The sequence below is a fragment of the Phalacrocorax aristotelis genome, chromosome 3 (assembly GCF_949628215.1).
Source record: "Phalacrocorax aristotelis chromosome 3, bGulAri2.1, whole genome shotgun sequence".
NCBI lineage: Eukaryota > Metazoa > Chordata > Aves > Suliformes > Phalacrocoracidae > Phalacrocorax > Phalacrocorax aristotelis.
The window spans coordinates 89,779,710-89,796,552 of NC_134278.1; the positions used below are offsets into that span (position 1 = coordinate 89,779,710).

The following is a 16,843-nucleotide window of genomic DNA, read 5'->3' on the forward strand; positions in this document are numbered from 1 at the left end:
TGCTGGGGAAGGACAGATACTCCACAGGAGCCAGCAAGGGCCCCAGGAGCTCCTGTGGGAGCTGGCACCGGAGGCTGTGGGCAACTGGGCCATGCTGGGATCTCAGCGGGTTCCTAGTTTTGTGCACTGGGGCAGGGAGGGCCGGGTTCTCATGCACCAAGGTGTGGGGAAGTGCCTGTCCCAAGCTAGAGACGAAGGGCGGGGCACCAGGGGAGAGGGGAGGATGTTCCCCGGTGCACGGGGACAGCATGGGGGGCGGGGTCCTTGGGTTCCGGGTGCTGCAGGGGCCCCCAGCTGCATGCACCGAGGGGCTGCCTCTGAGAAGGTGTCCCCAGCTGCGTGCACGGGGGCTGGTAGGTTGCGGGTCCTCAGCCACGTACGTGGGCTCTAGGGCTGGATCGCCGTTCCCGTGCCAAGGGGCTGACTCTGGGGGGTGCCGGCTGCATGCTCGGGTGCTGTCTTTTGGGGGGGAATTCCGGTGGACGTGCACGGCGCTGGCTTTTTGGGTCCCCGGCTGCACGCACAGGGGCTAAACCCGGGGGGAGCCCCGAGACGGCAGCGCCACTCATCCCTGCGGACGAGGCTGTCGAGACGGGCAGCAACAGGTCCGCCACAGCCCGGCGTGCGTGGCGAGGACCGGCCGGGCACAGCCCGGAGGCGGCGGCGGCGGTGGGGGTGAAGGGGGGCAGCGGCAGGGGCGGCCGCCGGGCGCCCTCGCAAGCTCTGCCGGTGCTGCCGCGGGTCAGTCTCGTAGCAGCAGTCGGTGCCGGGCGCGGCCGCCACGAGCCCCAGCGCGCACAGGTTCGGGCACAGCCCCGGGCACTGTAGGCCGTCCGGCGCCGCTCGGCATGGCGGAGGGAGGTGCCGAGAGAAGCGCACTCACACGCCCTCCCGGAGCCGGTCGCGCGGAGCCCGGCGGCCGGGCCGGCAGCTGCGGGGCGGGGGAATGGGTCGGAACCCAACCCCAGTTCGCCCCCGCCGGACCTCGCGTTTAGCGGAGCAGGGTGGTGCAGCGCGGAGGGCGCATGCGCAGGACGTCTCGCTGCGCCTGGTGCTGGCCTGCGCAGGCGCATGGGGCGCCGCGGAGGAGCGGGGAGGGGCGGTGCCATTCGCGCCTGCGCGGTGCGGAGACGCGGCGCCATGTTGCCGGAGCGGGATAGGGGGAGGTGGTGATCGCTCCGGTGTCGGGTTCCCTCCCCCGGTCCGGGGGGCCGCGGCCGAGTGGGGCCTCTTTCGGCACCATGAGCAGCGGCGGAGGTGGTGGGCGGGTGTGTGATCTCTCCCGGCGTAACCCCCAGGAAGACTTCGAGCTCATCCAGCGCATCGGCAGCGGCACGTACGGCGACGTCTACAAGGTAGATCCAGCACCGCGGTCCGGGGGTGTCGTCTCTTCCCCCTCCCCGAGTGGTGGGTTCCGTTGCCAAGCAACCAGGTCGGCCCCCCTTCCAAAATCTGAGGGGGACTTCAACTGCCAAGCGACGCCCCCCTCCCTTCCGCCCCGCCGGCCCTGAGGAGTCTCCCCCCTTTATGGGTAGCGAGGTTGTCCCCCGACCCCGCCTCTAGCGGGGTCTGCTCCGTCGCACCGTCCCCAGTCCTTGTGGGGGTGGGTGGGCGTCCGGCCCTGCCCGGCCTGGCCTCTCCCGGCTCCACTCCGGAGCGGCCCTGTCCCCTGCTCCTCTCAGTGCCCACGGCCTGGCCGCGTCTGTGGCTTGGCTGGCCTGTGCGATGGGGCGACCCCCTGGAGCCGCCTAGGCGCTTGGTGGTGGCCGGGCCCTGCTACCGGCGCGGGACCGCGGCGCTCTCCCGGCTTCCTGCGTCTCTTTCCCGGCCGGGGCCTGGGGGTGGGCTCCCCACCAGGCCGAGCCGGGGCTGTGGGAGTGCTCGCTCGTTTCCAGCCCGGATGTCACTTTACATCATGTGCCTGAAGGCGACCCCGGCTGTTCATCCTGGTTACTGCTCCCATCGCTGTCTTGAGTGGAAATACCAGTGTTTTGTGCTTGAGTCTCTGTAAAACGTGGGTCTGACTAGTCGGAGGGCAAACTGTTAGAAAAGGTGTCGTTAGGTTGAGTGTCTCATCGTCCTGTCCTAACTTCAGAAACGAAGGAAAAACAAAGCAAATGCAACAGCAGCCGAGCCTAAGTTTGGCTTTTTGAACTCTATAGCATACTTTGACATTTTCTGTGCTCTGCAGCATATGTTGTTATTTGTGTATCCAGCTGAACTCTTGCCTGATGGGATGCGGCAGCCTGTCCCTCAGGTATGATGACACTGGTTGTTACCTGCTCCTGTTTGGTGGTGGAGCAGAAGGGAGGATTGAAGTCTGTGATGTGCAGCCTGTTGGGAGCATCACTTTAACTGTGTGCTTTCCAAGTTTATTCTGGCCCGTTTTTGTCATTACAGGGGGGGTGTGCGTGTTTAAGAAAGCTTGTATTGGTAAGCAGGACTGTAGGGAAACACTTAGAGCTGTTTCACAATTTGAGGTTCACAGAACTGGCACTGATGCCGCATTTGACTCTAAGTGAATGCGCCTAGAATGAAGTCTTGTTTGGGTTGAGGCGATTTTGGTTTAATCTCAGCTTGCTTAAATGTTATGAAAGTTTCAGGACCTAAATCTTCTTGTTAACCTGCTCTTAGTTGCTAACTCCCTGCTTTATTAATAGTTTCATTGAAGGGGGTTTTTGTGTTGTTTTCCCCACATTGCCATCTTCTTTGAGAATTTGTGTACTATGCCAATGTTTTAATTACCAAAATTAACTTGCCTTATGCTCTGTGGGGTTTTTTTTTGTTTTCTGCAAATTGTTATCTTGATGTGCTCAGCTCTATTTCTGTTGCATATTTTAACTGGCATATTGACTCTGTGACAGCTTGTCGGTCAGATTTTTTCAGTGCTCTGTACGATTTTGATGGATATGAATTAGCCAAGTCATCCATGTTTATGGTTAATTTTAAGGATGTTATCTCCAACCATAGAATGAATGTTTACATTTGCGATATCACTGTGCATCTGAAACCTAAGTTTCACTGGATTTGTCAAGGTTTTCTTGATGGTTATTGTACTTCCATTGCAGTAGCCTTCAGTTCAGTGTTCTGTGAGTGGCCACTGTTTGGCACTGCTTGTGACTTTTTTTTGTTTGAGGCACAGAATTTCTCTCCTCCCTCAGAGTGGATTTGTTTGTGTTTACAATCTGCCTGTGACAGCTGAGATAGAAGGTGATATGTTGGGACCAGCATATACTAGGCTGGTATAATTCATTTTTTTTCTAGATGAGAGAGAGAGGTAAGTGCTTTCTGATTATGCTGTGAACAGTGTAGGGAAAATGAGATGGGCTTTTCTCTTGGATGGATTATTGCTTGTTTCATTTTGAGGCAAAGTCTTGCCCAAGGCACCTTCAAAGTGGAGCATGAAAGCAGCCCAAAAATAATAATGAAAGCTGGTTACTTTTAATGTGACAAAGAGGAAGTAATATAGTCCTGTGTGTCATCCACATGTGAACTTACTAGGGCTTTTTCTTAAATTTGTGAGGGGTTTCATAAAGCCTCTCTCATTTGCTTCATCCTGTCATCTGTCATCCTATCATCATTGGAAAGGCTGAGAGACTTGGGTTTGTTTAGCCTGGAGAAGAAAAGGCTGAGGGGGGATTTCATCAATACCTATAAATATCTAAAGGGTGAGTGTCAGGACTATGGGCCTAGGCTCTTTTCAATAGTGCCCAATGACAGAACAAGGGGCAACAGGCACAAATTGGAACAGAGGAAGTTCCACCTCAATATGAGGAGAAACTTCTTTCCTGTGAGGGTGACAGAGCAGTGGCACAGGCTGCCCAGGGAGGCTGTGGAGTCTCCTTCCCTGGAGATATTCAAAACCCGCCCGGACGTGTTCCTGTGCCCCTGCTCTAGATGTCCCTGCTCAAGCAGGGGGCTTGGACAAGATAATCTCCAGAGGTCCCTTCCAACCCCTACCATTCTGTGATTCTGTGATCTGTAGGTGAACTTCGTGGTTGGTGAAATAATTATGTGAAGTTGAGATTAGCTGTGTGATGATGGTGCTCATCAGTGGTGGGATTTCAACAGAGTGGATCCAAGCACTGGATGTACTTGGGCAGCTTCAAACTATTCTGTGTAAATTGTGGTTTTTCCCCTCTTAGCAGGGAGAGCCGTGTAGGGAGCTGTTTCTGCTCTTAGTAGGTAGGGATTATTGCCTTAATAAGATGACAATCTTGTTATGTTGACATTCTTGCTAAATGCTGACCTTTCTGTAACCTGCTTTCCTGGCAAAGTGTTGAGGAGCTGAAAGCAGAGCAGACTGGCATATACTTCCTTGCTCCATTTTAGTTGAACTAAGCTAGAGCAGGGCCTGGGTTAAACATTTGATTAATTTAAAAAATAAATTCTATATATGAAAAAAAAAAAAAGAGGCAGAGTCTCTACTCCGAAGATTTTTGAATTTGAAGTAAGACTGTGGTGTGGAGTGAGCTATGGAGACTTGAAAGGAATCAGGATATGGTTCAGGTTGATATGATCCTGCTGCTATGAGTCCTGCTGTTTAGCTGGTACCTAGAAAGGTGCTAGTGCACTGCAACTATGGATTTTTTGCTTGAACCAATATTTTATAATTATCTGTTCTCTCACCCAAGTTCGGCTTTCAAAGAGGCCTTGGAGAAGACAATAATGAATTAATCACAAGAAAGGTAATGGGGTAATGGGTAAACGTGTTCATGCCATTAGCTCTTTATCAAATATGCACAGTCAACAATAATATGTGTCTTCTGACTAGCACCAGTGCAAGTTTGTTGCAGGAGTTGAAGCTTTGACTTGCGTATCCCAGGGACATAAGCACTGGATTGTAACACTGTTTTCAGTGAGGGTCTGAAAGACAGATGGTGTTTGGGTTTTTAAAACTTGTTACAGTGAAGCTATGTTGCCACCATAGTTAGCTAAAATGTTAATATTACAAAGTTCTCATTAGAAGTTTAAGTAAATCTGTTTCTTTGTCCAGAGATGTCTCCTCTCAAGTCTGCTAAAGTTAATAGTGAAATTGTGTTACTACTCTGTTGGAGGGTTGATGTACCTGTAACAAAATATAGGCAGACCATCTGCTAATAGTGTTTGGTGTGTTTTGTGATTTTTGGTTTGTTTGGGGTTTTTTTGTTTTAGTTGAATATTCTTGAGTGTCCATATCACATTTTCATTTGTATGAATTTGTTTTCTATGTCTTAGTAAAGTCACTTGTCAAGTAATTCAGCTTCATCTAAAGTCTAGTTTAGAGACTGATAGCAAAATTGCTTTTCTGATTGCAGTTACATGTCAGGAAAATTCTTGAATTTCACCTTCTGTTTCTGTCAAATGTTGTAATCCAAAATGACATCCACTGGAAGGAGTAAAAATTAGTTATGCTGTTGTACAAGTAATTTCTGTCTTTTGTGTTTCTGTATTTCACTGTTGCAAAAAATTTAATTGTGTAGGGTGGTCAGCAAAGTGCAAAAGAGGAGTTATGTGGTTTTTGGTTGTGAAAAAGACACACTGTCCTGTCCTGCTCAGTTTCAGGAAATATTCCTAGAGTTAAGTGACGTGGTGCTTAATTTAGTTTGCTCTGTGTTTAATCCATGTCTCATTTAGAAAGACTTTACTAGTCTCTGAGTATGAAATTGCCATTCTAATTGTCCCTAGTCCCAGGACCTCTGCAATTTATGCCATTCTTTTAGGGTTTGGGTTGTAAGTGCTGCACAGGGTATTCTGACAGAGACTATATCAGTAATAATGCTATAATTTTCCTGTTTGCCCTTATCCTAATACCTTTGGTTTTGGTAGTCACTGCACATAGATTTGAAGTATATTCTGAGGGTGATTGTAGGTCCATTTCTTTTGTTCATATGATTAATTTGTATTGCAGCATAACTTTGAAAAAAATCATTGGTTTAATAACAGTTGAACTTTATTTGCTGTCTCACAGGTCATTCATCTAGTGGGTGGACCCTTCAAAGATCTTCAGCATCTTACTGAAAGAAAGGCACTTCTTTTACTTTCCCCTTTACTGAAATTCAAATAGTTGTGATAACGTAGTGAGATTATTGTTCCTGCAAAGGTATCTGTTATACCATGTCTGCCTTATTTCAGTTCTTTTTGTGATTTGTGGCTTCAGCCAGTTAACAAATGAAGACACAGTACTCAGTGGGGTGCACTTTGCTTGATGTCTCATTTTAAAAAAGAAAAAGCCTGTTTTTCTGCTTGCCAGCCCTTTGTCATGGGAGTTGGTTTTGGTGAGGGAATTCATGTATCTAACAGCTCAACTGCTTCATGCTGAAACTCTCAGATTCTGTGGGTATCTCTGGGGAACATCTGGTGACTGTTACTGCTTTCTGCTGTCAGTTGTGTTTTGGAGTGTCTAGCTTCTGATAGTGCTGCTGTGTGTTTCTGGGAGAGAATGCGTCCAGAACAGATGAACCTGAATTTTTATGAACTCCCATTTTGTAGAGTTGTATGTACAAATATCTCTTCTCCATGTCTTTGCCCTTACTCCTCTTTCCTGGTGTGATCCAGTAGAAGAATTGATGCCCTACAGCTTTCCTGCTTCTGAAACATTGAAGTGTGCCTGCTAGTTGTGTGCTTTTTGTTAGGCATTTTAGTCCTCCTTTCTTCTTGATTGACCTTACAGCTTTTGAAGCTCCTTTTGACTTTGCTAGGAATAAATGTCTATGTTTTGAAGGCTCTCTATTTCAGCTTTTAATTGTCCTTTGAAGCTTGTCAGGCAGAGAGGGTGGATGTTTTGCAATCCTGTTTTTACTGCACTAAGTACGTACTACAGGGCTTAGTTTCTGTGCCTGTACTTTCCTTATCCAATAATCCATGCCTTGCATAGGGATTTTTGTTTTCCCTTAGTTTCAGATATGTTTGTTTAACATCCCCTTTATCAAAGCATTGCTTTCTAAAGTTGTAGCTGTCACGTTTTCGTATCACACCTCCTGCTGGCATGTGGAACCTAATTATTTTTAGTATGATTCTTAGTAGTTCAATTCCTGTTGATTACAGATGTGACTTCATAGGATGGGCTGAACTGATGTAACAGCTCACTGATGCCCGAGAGGGCCAGTTCCCTATGCTGCTCTTGGCTGCCTTGCTGCTTACCTTGCATTATCATGGTGTCTAGGCCAGCGCAATTAGCTAACCTGGCAGAAAACTAACCAAAAAAAGGGAGGCAGGTGGGTTTCTGCTGGCTTGGAGAGTTGAATCAGGTCCTGGGGGAACTGTGTGCGTTTGAGAGAGGACGGACAGGACAGGACTGTAAGGCTGGAAGCGAGGGGGTTGGGAACCTGTTTGGATGCATTTTCCTGAAGAGCGGAGCTAATCTGGGTCAGGAAGCCAGTCTGTGCCCTGGGACCAGTTATCCCATGAAGTAGCAACTTGTCTAGAAATTGCTTGTCTGCATTTTGTTCAACAATTCACATAGCAAGTAGTAAAAAACAGAAGCACCCTGTTGTTACTGTCTTAGACTTTGTTTTTTAGCCATTTTTTGTTCCAGCATTATGCACTTCATAGTACCAGCTTCCATTTGAAGGACAAATATAAACTTGGCAAAAGATTTACCTCCTTGGACCTTGGATTTTATGTCTATTCTGACTCAGCTGCACAGACCTCTCCTGATGAATCTGCAGTTGTGGCATATATGAGGGGGCAGTGCTAAACACTAGCCTTCCTCCTCCTTTTTCTTCTTTTACCTCATTTTCTTTTCACACACACACACCATGCACATCTTTTGCTTGGCTGATGTTTCCCAAATAGAACCTATCTGAGTACTGCCCCACTACATTGCTCTTTCCTTCTCTATTTAAGAGTAATAAGGTCGTTCCAGTTGTGAGGCATTTTGGTTAATGAATTTTCATATAATGCAATAACTACAAACCCTGGATTTTTCTAGCTTTTATTCCTAGTGGGTGGAAGTTTTTTATATAGCATTTTGATCTGATATCCTACTAGTGTTCACAGAGACAGTAGCAATTATTTCCTGTTTAAGTAGGTAGCGCTTTGCCAGCTTGACTTAGCGATTGGTCAGTTTTTTTAAACTCCTCCCACACATGGCAATCTAGATCTCTGGAATAGTATCCTTCCTTTAGCTGCTGGTAGAATGAGGATCCTTATGGTTTTCCTGAGCAGATATTTTTATAAATGCTGTACACATTTAGTAAGGTGACTGGGGGTAGTTGCAACCATTGTAGGCCAATCTTTGCTTCTGGAAAACCTGTGTAATGCATTCCCATTGACATGGTGAAATCTACATTTGAAAGAATTAGTTGCAGGCTCCTGCTCATGGAAACAGGGATGGGAGGAAAAACTCTTGGTTATCGATGCTAATCTCATCATCAGAAAAGTTGGGAGTTAGAGCACTTAAGGTGCAAGCGGAAACAAAAGATGACTGTGTGCTTTCTTACATGAGCCTCTTTGAAATTTTTGGTTGCATTTGCCAACTCAGAAATACTTGTTTGAAATTTTTCTTCAGCCACCTACTCCTTATTGATGCTCCAGTCTCAAAACCCATAAGTAATTATCAAATTTAGTGTGATTATGCTAAATAAAAGTGTAAGGCAGTGTCCTCAACATACCGAGCTACTGTATGGTACATATGCAAGAGCCCTCAAAGTAAGAGTCAGGGCCAGCTCCAACCCCTCTTGAAAAGCATACGGTACTTTGGTCTTAACTTGATCTCTCATTCATGTGAGCTTAGGCAAGGAGTTGTTTCATAACTGATGACTTCAAAGGTATTTGATGGGATCTAGTAAAACCCATCAGGGGTAACTGATCCTTACCCTTTACAAGGAATCTTTGTGTCTCTACAATCAGAATAATCTTTTATATACTCAGATTAACAAAGGCAATTCATATTCTTACTTGTGATACCACCTTCAATGCTAATTACTCAAATGAAATAGGATGCAAAGTGAAACTTATTCAGATTGTCAACTTCAAGACATGTTTTCTTAAGGAACAATTTATGCCCTTAAGGAGTTGGTAGTCTGATGTTCCTGAAGGCATTGGTGATCTGCATTAAATCAGATTTTATTCCTCCTTTCTGGCTTTCATGAACCTGGGCAGATACTGGTCCAGAGAATGGCCAGCTGGCCAAAGAGTTCCAAAACTGCTGGTGTTGAAGAAAGGAAGCAATGCCTAAGCTGAAGAGACACAGTGTTTGCTCTTTTCTGCCCATGATTTTCAACAGTTCTTCAATGTCCTGTTCTCAAAAGAATAAATCTCTTTGCAATGGGAGAGGGCCAAATCAGCCATGAGGTTTGGAGAGCACAGGTTTGGCAAGGCTGCTGACTCTGTTCCTTTGGCTGAGATTTTGCATTTCCTGCTCCAGATGTATCTATAGATTTGTCTGTCTACTATTGAAAGTTTTTTGGCATCACCACCACATAGGACTTTGTGACCAGTATCCTCATATGTTTTAATCAGATTTTTTTAGCAATTGTCACTAGCTCCTACCCACTTCCTCTCTTGGATTTAGATGTGCCTTTTTAGGCACTCTGCAGAGCATAGCGACCTATGGAGCCATAGTCAGAGAAACAAATTCCTGACAGCTGGACATAGTATTGTTAAAAATAAATAAAACAAAAATATTACCAAACATTTTTTGGTAGCCTGGCAATGTCTCTGAAGCCTGTGACGTTTTTCCAGCTTGGCTTACACATCCCAGCTGCATGCAGGATGCGTAACTTCAGGATCTCCTCACTTGTATCTTCTACAGTTGTACCTACTAGTAAAAGTTTCCCCAAAACAGGTCTTTAAGTATTGACAAGACTCCCTGATGATCTCAGGTCTTTGTTAAAGTTTTCTTGTTAATCTTGGAGGTTAAAAAATACTGACCTTTGATTCATTAACATCTTGCCTCTGTGTTTGTTTCTCACTATGGAAAGAATGGGTTGGGAGAAGAAATAAGGAATAAAAATCCTAGGTCATGCTTCATTGGTGCCACTTTCTTGTGTGTTGCCTTCATTCTCTGGTACAGATAAAAGGAACTCCTATTTTTGCTGTTAATGATTTTAGCGTCTTTGTTCCACCATATAGCAATGAGTGGAGACCCTGCTTCCATCAGTGGGATGAGCAAATAATGACTTAGAGGGAACTCTGCCAGAGAAATTTTTTTTTTAACTACTGTTCCCCACAGTCTATCAAGTTTGGACTCTTTGACTTTTATAGGATTCCCACCTCTGGATCTATCCATAATCATCTGCCTGCAAATTATTTGCAAATGCCGATATTCCCAGCATTGCAGAAGAACATTGCCACACCAAGGAACAGTGAGAGTTTTGAGATCAGCTGTGCTAGGAACAACCTGGGTGGATCTCTAGACACAGGAATACATACTGCATTTGTTTTCAGACCCCATTCCTAGCTATTTTTTATAGTCTTAGGTTTTTTGGTTTTTTTTCCCCTCCACTTCTGGTTCCACAACCAGGTCTTCAAGCTGCCATGTTGTAAGAATCAATACCTTACAGTATTTGGTGAGTCTCATGGCCAGTCAACAAAAGGTGTGAGCCCTTGAGCTCCTAAAGTGACTTAAATTTAAGACCATTAGCCACTGTAAAGGTGGGCACCATCTACATCTTTAAGTTCTGTAATTCTGGCCTTTTTTAATTCAAAAGTGGTTGAGGGAAAAAGCAAAAGGACTGGTCTCACCTTCTGTGCCCTGTGTAGAGGATAGAGCAGGCACAGCGTTCAGTGCAGTGGTGGTCCAGCACAGTGCAGCTTCAGGTACCAAGACTACTGTGGGGAGAGGAGAGGCTGTAGCTGAGTATCCTTCAGGAGCTGCTGCTTTGGTGCTGGGGTGCAGCTTTGATGCCCTCTTCCCACGGTTGGGTGCAATGGCATGGAAGTATCCTGAAAGCATGGGGCAAATGGCACCTCAGTTTTCAGTTGGTAGTCAAATGCAACAATTATAGAAGAGACATCATTATTATCATAATTTATGTTGCTTCTTAATGGCTCTTTAAAAACTTAACTTCCTTGGTTGCTCAGTGGAACATAAGCTTTAGCATGACAGAGCCCCATACAATATGCAGGGAAGTTGCTGAAGTTGGCCACAGAGCTGCTGAGTATACAAGGAGAATGCTTTCAAACTCCTTTGTTTGTTAGTTTTTCTTTGCACACTTGCGGAAAGGGGAGGATGCTGTTACTGGCAGAGAGTAAGGACCAAGGGGCATGTAGTGAAATGAGCAGGAAGCGTTGCATTGCTCTCATGGGAGTCCTGGAAGCAGTCATATATGCTGCAGGGTGCAGCACTCGATGCTCCCTGCACCCTGCTTGTCTGCTGTGAAATCCGTGTATGAGACAACTGCTTTGCAGTTAGTATCTCAGTGGTTGGTTTGTTTATGGATTTTAATACAGAAGTACAGCATGGTTGAGGACTTGCATAATTTAGGACTGTTGTGTAGCAGTGTAGAGTTTCCTGAGCATGCTTAAAGCTTCAGATCTCAGTACAAATTAGCTGTCTAGTGGGTTGTTTTTTTTTGAGATAGCTGTCTTTGTTGTTAGAAAATAAATCCAGGATGAGAAGTTTTGCTGGAAGAGTGCTTCCTACAAATGTGTGCTGGAGAAGAGCATGCTAGCTACAGAATTCTTACTGTTTGGTTCACTGTCATTGAGCATAGACATGGATTATTTTAAATAAGTGTTTTGGATACAACAGAAGTCAATAATTATGCTTATTAAATGAAAATATCTGCTGTAAGCCCAATAAAAAGTAAAGGCATGGTGTATTTGGAAAAAAAAAATTCTAACCTTGCATGAAACATAAATACACAGATGTTTTAATTTATTGGTTCCTCCTGAGGTGTTTTTTTATTTAAAACAAACAAACAAACAAACAAAACACACCAAAAACCCAACAAGGGCTTTCACTGCTTTAGACCCTTGTGTATCCCAGTTGCTCTTGGATTCCATATTGTCAGAGAGTGTCGAGTTGAGAATGCAGAGCTGATTGCTGTGTTCTGCTCTCTAAATTTTTTTCTCTTTTTGTAGGCTCGAAATGTCAACACTGGTGAGCTAGCAGCGATTAAAGTAATAAAACTAGAACCAGGTAAGTGTTTCTTAACTGAAATAGGCCATGGAAACAAAATATTTTCATGCTTAAGATACAATTCTACAAAATCAATTGAGTTCACTTATTGAAAGGATAGTTGTTGCCTTTTAGTGTAGGACAAAATACACTGTTCTAAAAAATAACAAGTATGACGAGGAAGGTGGGAGAGGAGAAAATGTAACTGGAGAACAGTTAAAGGAAAACTGATTAAAATTACAGTGAGAGTTGGGTATTTTGTCTTAAGTACTGTGTTTTCAACCCATGTGATACAAAAACCTGTATAGAATAAAGGAAATGAGGAAGCCAGCAAGGCAGAAAAGAACTCAGCTGGAGACAGCGTAAAGAGAGAAATAAAAAGAAGGAAGGTGAAATAATAGATGAACATTAGTACCTGGGAATTGAGTACATTTCCTGAAATTTTCTTGGAGGCTCTGATGATGACTTCATTGTGTGCTAGATTTACGCTTGAAGTGTGCTTATGTTTTGATTTCACAAAGTACGTATGCCCTACAGACCAGTTATCAGCCTGCAAATCCTGTCCTATTAATATGTCTAGACTTGTTGAACAAGAGTACAGTTACAGTAATCTGGGAAGTAAAATGACTAGACTCTGTTTAACTTGTGACTGTTGGTGTTCTGTTTCAAGATTTAACATTGGGGAAGAAAATGTTTTAACTACTGCCTGTTTTGATCCTTAAGGTTTATGCAGGTAAGAAGGGAAAGAAGTTACTACTTTCTTCCATTTTTTTCTCTTAAAATCTGGAAGTGATCAGAAATGTGTTTATATGACGTATGTACACCTAAAAATTCAAGACAGGATGGTATGTTACTATGTAGTTCTAAAAGTGTATATTCATCATACTTCTATTCATACGGAAGTTGTGGTGTCAGATTATCTTGCCTGGTTTTGCTCCTTTGGCTTTGTATGTCAGTTCACATTGCTGGAGTGCTTGGCTGTGCATGATGTCTGTTTTCGGTCCAGCTAAGATGAACAGCAGTGCTGTGTCTCCCTGTGGAACTGTAAAGATAAAATAGGGAAGGAGACTTGTATAGTGGGGAAAGAATGATAGAATTCACCACACTCAGGTGATGTAAACTTCTAAAATAATGCAACTTCTTATTTAGCTGACTACTTCCACTCTCAAAAGTATAAAGTGACTTGGTTGAAAAGTATGTTGTATGCATGTAGGATTCAGAGAATTGCAGTGTGTGCATTATTTGAGCCGTGGACAGAGATTGGGGATGTGCCACAGCTGCAGTAACTTGCCCTGATGCTGATGGTGATAATAGCTGGCACCTTGCAGCTGATTCAGGTGTTTCTGGGAGCCTTTGGATACCTGAGTGGCACGCAGAGAATGCACTTTAGCTACCCTCTATTTGCTCAGCGAGCTAAGTTTCCCTCTGTCGCTGTTGCTTCCAGTTGTGGTAGAGGCTTGACTCACAGCTTCCAATGGGCAGGGTGACCTGCCTAGTGGATGAGAGAAAGGCTGTGGATGTTATCTACCTAGACTTTGACACTGTCTCCCACACCATCCTCCTAGAGAAGCTGGCGGCTCATGGCTTGGATGGGTGTGCTCTTTGCTGGGTAAAAAACTGGCTGGATGGCCAAGCCCAGAGAGTTGTGGTGAACAGAGCTAAACCCAGTTGGTGGCCAGTCAGGAGCGGTGTTCTCCAGGGCTCAGTTTTGGGGCCAGTCTTCTTTAATATCTTTATCAATGATATGGATGAGGGGATTGAGTGCACCCTCAGTAAGTCTGCAGACAGCACCAAGTTGGGCGGGAGCATCGATCTGCTCAAGGGTAGGAAGGCTCTGCAGAGGGATCTGGACAGGCTGGATTGTTCCGCCGAGGTCAATTGTATGACGCTCAACAAGGCCAAGTGCTAGGTCTTGCACTTGGGTCACAACAACCCCACGCAACTCCACAGGCTTGTGGAAGAGTGGCTGGAGGGCTGCCTGGCAGAGAAGGACCTGGGAGTGTTGGTTGACAGCTAGTTGAATATGAGCCAGCAGTGTGCCCAGGTGGCCAAGAAGTCCAACAGCAACCTGGCTTGTATCAGGAATAGCGTGGCCAGCAGGACTAAGGAAGTGATTGTGCCCCGTACTCGGCACTGGGGAGGCCGCACCTTGAATACTGTGTTCAGTTTTGGGCCTCTTGCTACAAGAAGGACATTGAGTTGCTGGAGGGTGTCCAGAGAAGGGCAACAAAGCTGATGAAGGGTCTGGAGAACAAGTCTTATGAGGAGCGACTGAGGCAGCTGGGGTTCTTTAGTCTGGAGAAGAGGAGGCTGAGGGGAGACCGTATTGCTCTCTACAGGTGCCTGAAAGGAGGTTGTAGTGAGGTGGGTGTTGGTCTCGTCTCCCAAGTTACTATTGATAGGATGAGAGGAAATGGCCCCAAGTTGCGTCAGGGGAGGTTTAGATTGGATATTAGGAAAAATGTCTTTACTGAAAGAGTGGTCAGGCATTGGAACAGGCTGCCCAGACAGGTGGTGGAGTCACCATCCCTGGAGGTATTTAAAAGATGTGTAGATGTGTCACTTCAGGGCATGGTTTGGGAGGCCTGGGGGTGTTGGGTTGACGGTTGGACTTGATGATCCTAGAGATCTTTTCCAACCTTAGTGATTCTACAATCCACATTCCAGAACCATGGCTCTGGCTCTCTTTGCAAGTTTTGCAGATTAAGGGAGAGTGTGAAGACTAAGACTTAATAACGTATAGGCACTCTAGAACGTAGGCTATGTTAATATTTTGGATGCAATGAAAACACTGGTCTAGTCCTGGAGGAATTGTGCCCTTTCACAGAGACACCTGTCTGTATGTGAAAATGATTGCTCTTCAGCATTTGCATGTTTAAAGGTCTGTCCAGGATACAGCAAGGCATCAGCAATACACCATGGCTAGTAGACAGTCTGTTGTGATGTTAACTTGTAGCTTCTGGTTTGAAATTTGCTATCAGTTGGATAAAATACAGGTGAATATCCGATTTCTGGTTAAAAAGTTCCAAATGGATGGGTCACCAGTATGTTGATCTATTGGGAGATATTTAAAACAGATTTTCTTAGGTAATAGCTTGGCCAGTTCTCTTGGAATTTGTTGTGTTACATTTGAAGTTTATTAGCAGTGGTATTTGAGAACTGATTTTGGGTTGCAACAATTGGTAAATACGAACTTTAGTATCTGTATTCAACTTTTTAGACAATAGCTTTGGCTTCTGGTTTAAAAGCTCTTTTGAGTTATGCTGATGTGTGCTACCGTGGTACACTAAAAGGCGAATTTTGACATTGAATTTTCTTGGTTTTTTTCAACTTGCTTGTAGAGTCTTTTAAGATATTCATGAAGTTAAATGGTTATTTTAGGCCTTCAGCTTCTTTTACTTCTGAAGTCCTTGAAGTTAGTAAGAATGAGTTGGTTTTTTGTATGTCTAGTAACTAAACAAATTTCAGGAGAACTGCTTTGGAAATAGCATGTCAGACTAGCTATGATTTGACCTTATGACTTAAGAAATTTCAGAGGTGCTCCAGCGTAAGACACTGAACTGCTAAAGAGCATTTGACATGTATTTCTTTAACAACAACAACAACAAAAAAGCGGTCAAGTATCTGTTACCATCATTCTCTTACATTTTCACATCCTTCTTGCCTTCTCTTTTTAATTTACCTACAAAACCCCTGCACAACATCCCCAAAACAAAAACATCTCTGGGAAACATGTTGGGTTTTCAATGTCATATATGATTTTCTCAGTGTACACATCTGGTATGAACCTTTTCTAGAAAGACGGGGCAACCGAGGTACAAAATATGTCAGTTTTATCTGGACATAAGTTAGGCCCAGTCCATGTGTTTACAGAGTTTACTGAAAAGTTGCAGCAACAGCATACCATGGATTTTTTTTTTTTTTCCCCCTCAGGAAGATGATCTAATGGGTGTTGGATATGTGGCCAAAAAGAACAAAGTTGTGTCGTGTTTTTAAGAACCTAGGCTATTGACAGGGCATACGCAGATGGACACAGCGGGGTCTTGGGGAAATACTTCAGAAAGAGCTATGGTGAATACTGTAAGAGGTATCAGATAGCAGATGTGAGGTCCATCTGGCCCGGAATCAAACTTCTTAAGAATATAGTTACTTATTGCTAAGCCTTTAGTAATAAATACTGATTTACAGCTGCTTTATGTATCTATGAAACTGGCAGATAATTATTCAAAATGTTTTAATTTATAAACGTACTGAAAGTCTAGTTGAGATTTGAGAATGAATATTCATTCTTCTGCTTTTCAGGAGAAGATTTTGCTGTTGTGCAGCAGGAAATCATTATGATGAAAGACTGTAAACATCCAAACATTGTTGCTTATTTTGGCAGCTATCTCAGGTACAGTTTGTTTCTTTTGCTCGCTTAAAAATGCCTCTCTATCTCCTTGTAAAGGACAGGTCTATAAGGTGACTTAGGCAAACCATAATTTACCAAATAAGTGTTACCCACTTGTATATTACTTTTTCACTTACCTTAATCTGTTCTGTTTACTACAGTGTCTCTCTAAATAACGTTTCATGTAGCAAAATCTTTCAGTGACTATGTAGTCACATTTCCTTGGAAGTGAGTTGTTGTTTAAAAGCTTTGAATTTAATGCATCAATGGAAAATTAAGCAGAAGTATGACAAGTATGAAGATAGTGTTTGTGTATGTAGTATCCTTTTAAATCTGGTTCAGTAAAACGTCTTAAAATTTGCAAAACTTTGGGAAGTATGAATATTGCATAATACAAATAGAGTTCT

At 44.3% G+C, this 16,843-nt stretch overlaps 1 protein-coding gene across 13 annotated transcripts in view; it reads left to right on the top strand.

The window, feature by feature from the left end:
• Positions 1-256: 256 nt before the first annotated feature.
• Positions 257-16,843, top strand: part of MAP4K3 (mitogen-activated protein kinase kinase kinase kinase 3) — a 97,771-nt gene continuing 81,184 nt past the window's right edge. For 8 of the 13 annotated variants that reach the window (XM_075088439.1, XM_075088445.1, XM_075088440.1 and 5 more), the window contains exons 1-3: positions 257-353; positions 12,010-12,067; positions 16,349-16,439. In XM_075088439.1, coding sequence (XP_074944540.1) covers positions 16,384-16,439 — 56 coding nt within the window. In that variant the 5' untranslated portion in view covers positions 257-353; positions 12,010-12,067; positions 16,349-16,383. Of the gene's footprint in view, positions 354-1,116; positions 1,356-12,009; positions 12,068-16,348; positions 16,440-16,843 lie in introns of those variants that run through there. The other 5 variants (XM_075088449.1, XM_075088450.1, XM_075088451.1 and 2 more) reach the window with 3 other exon arrangements.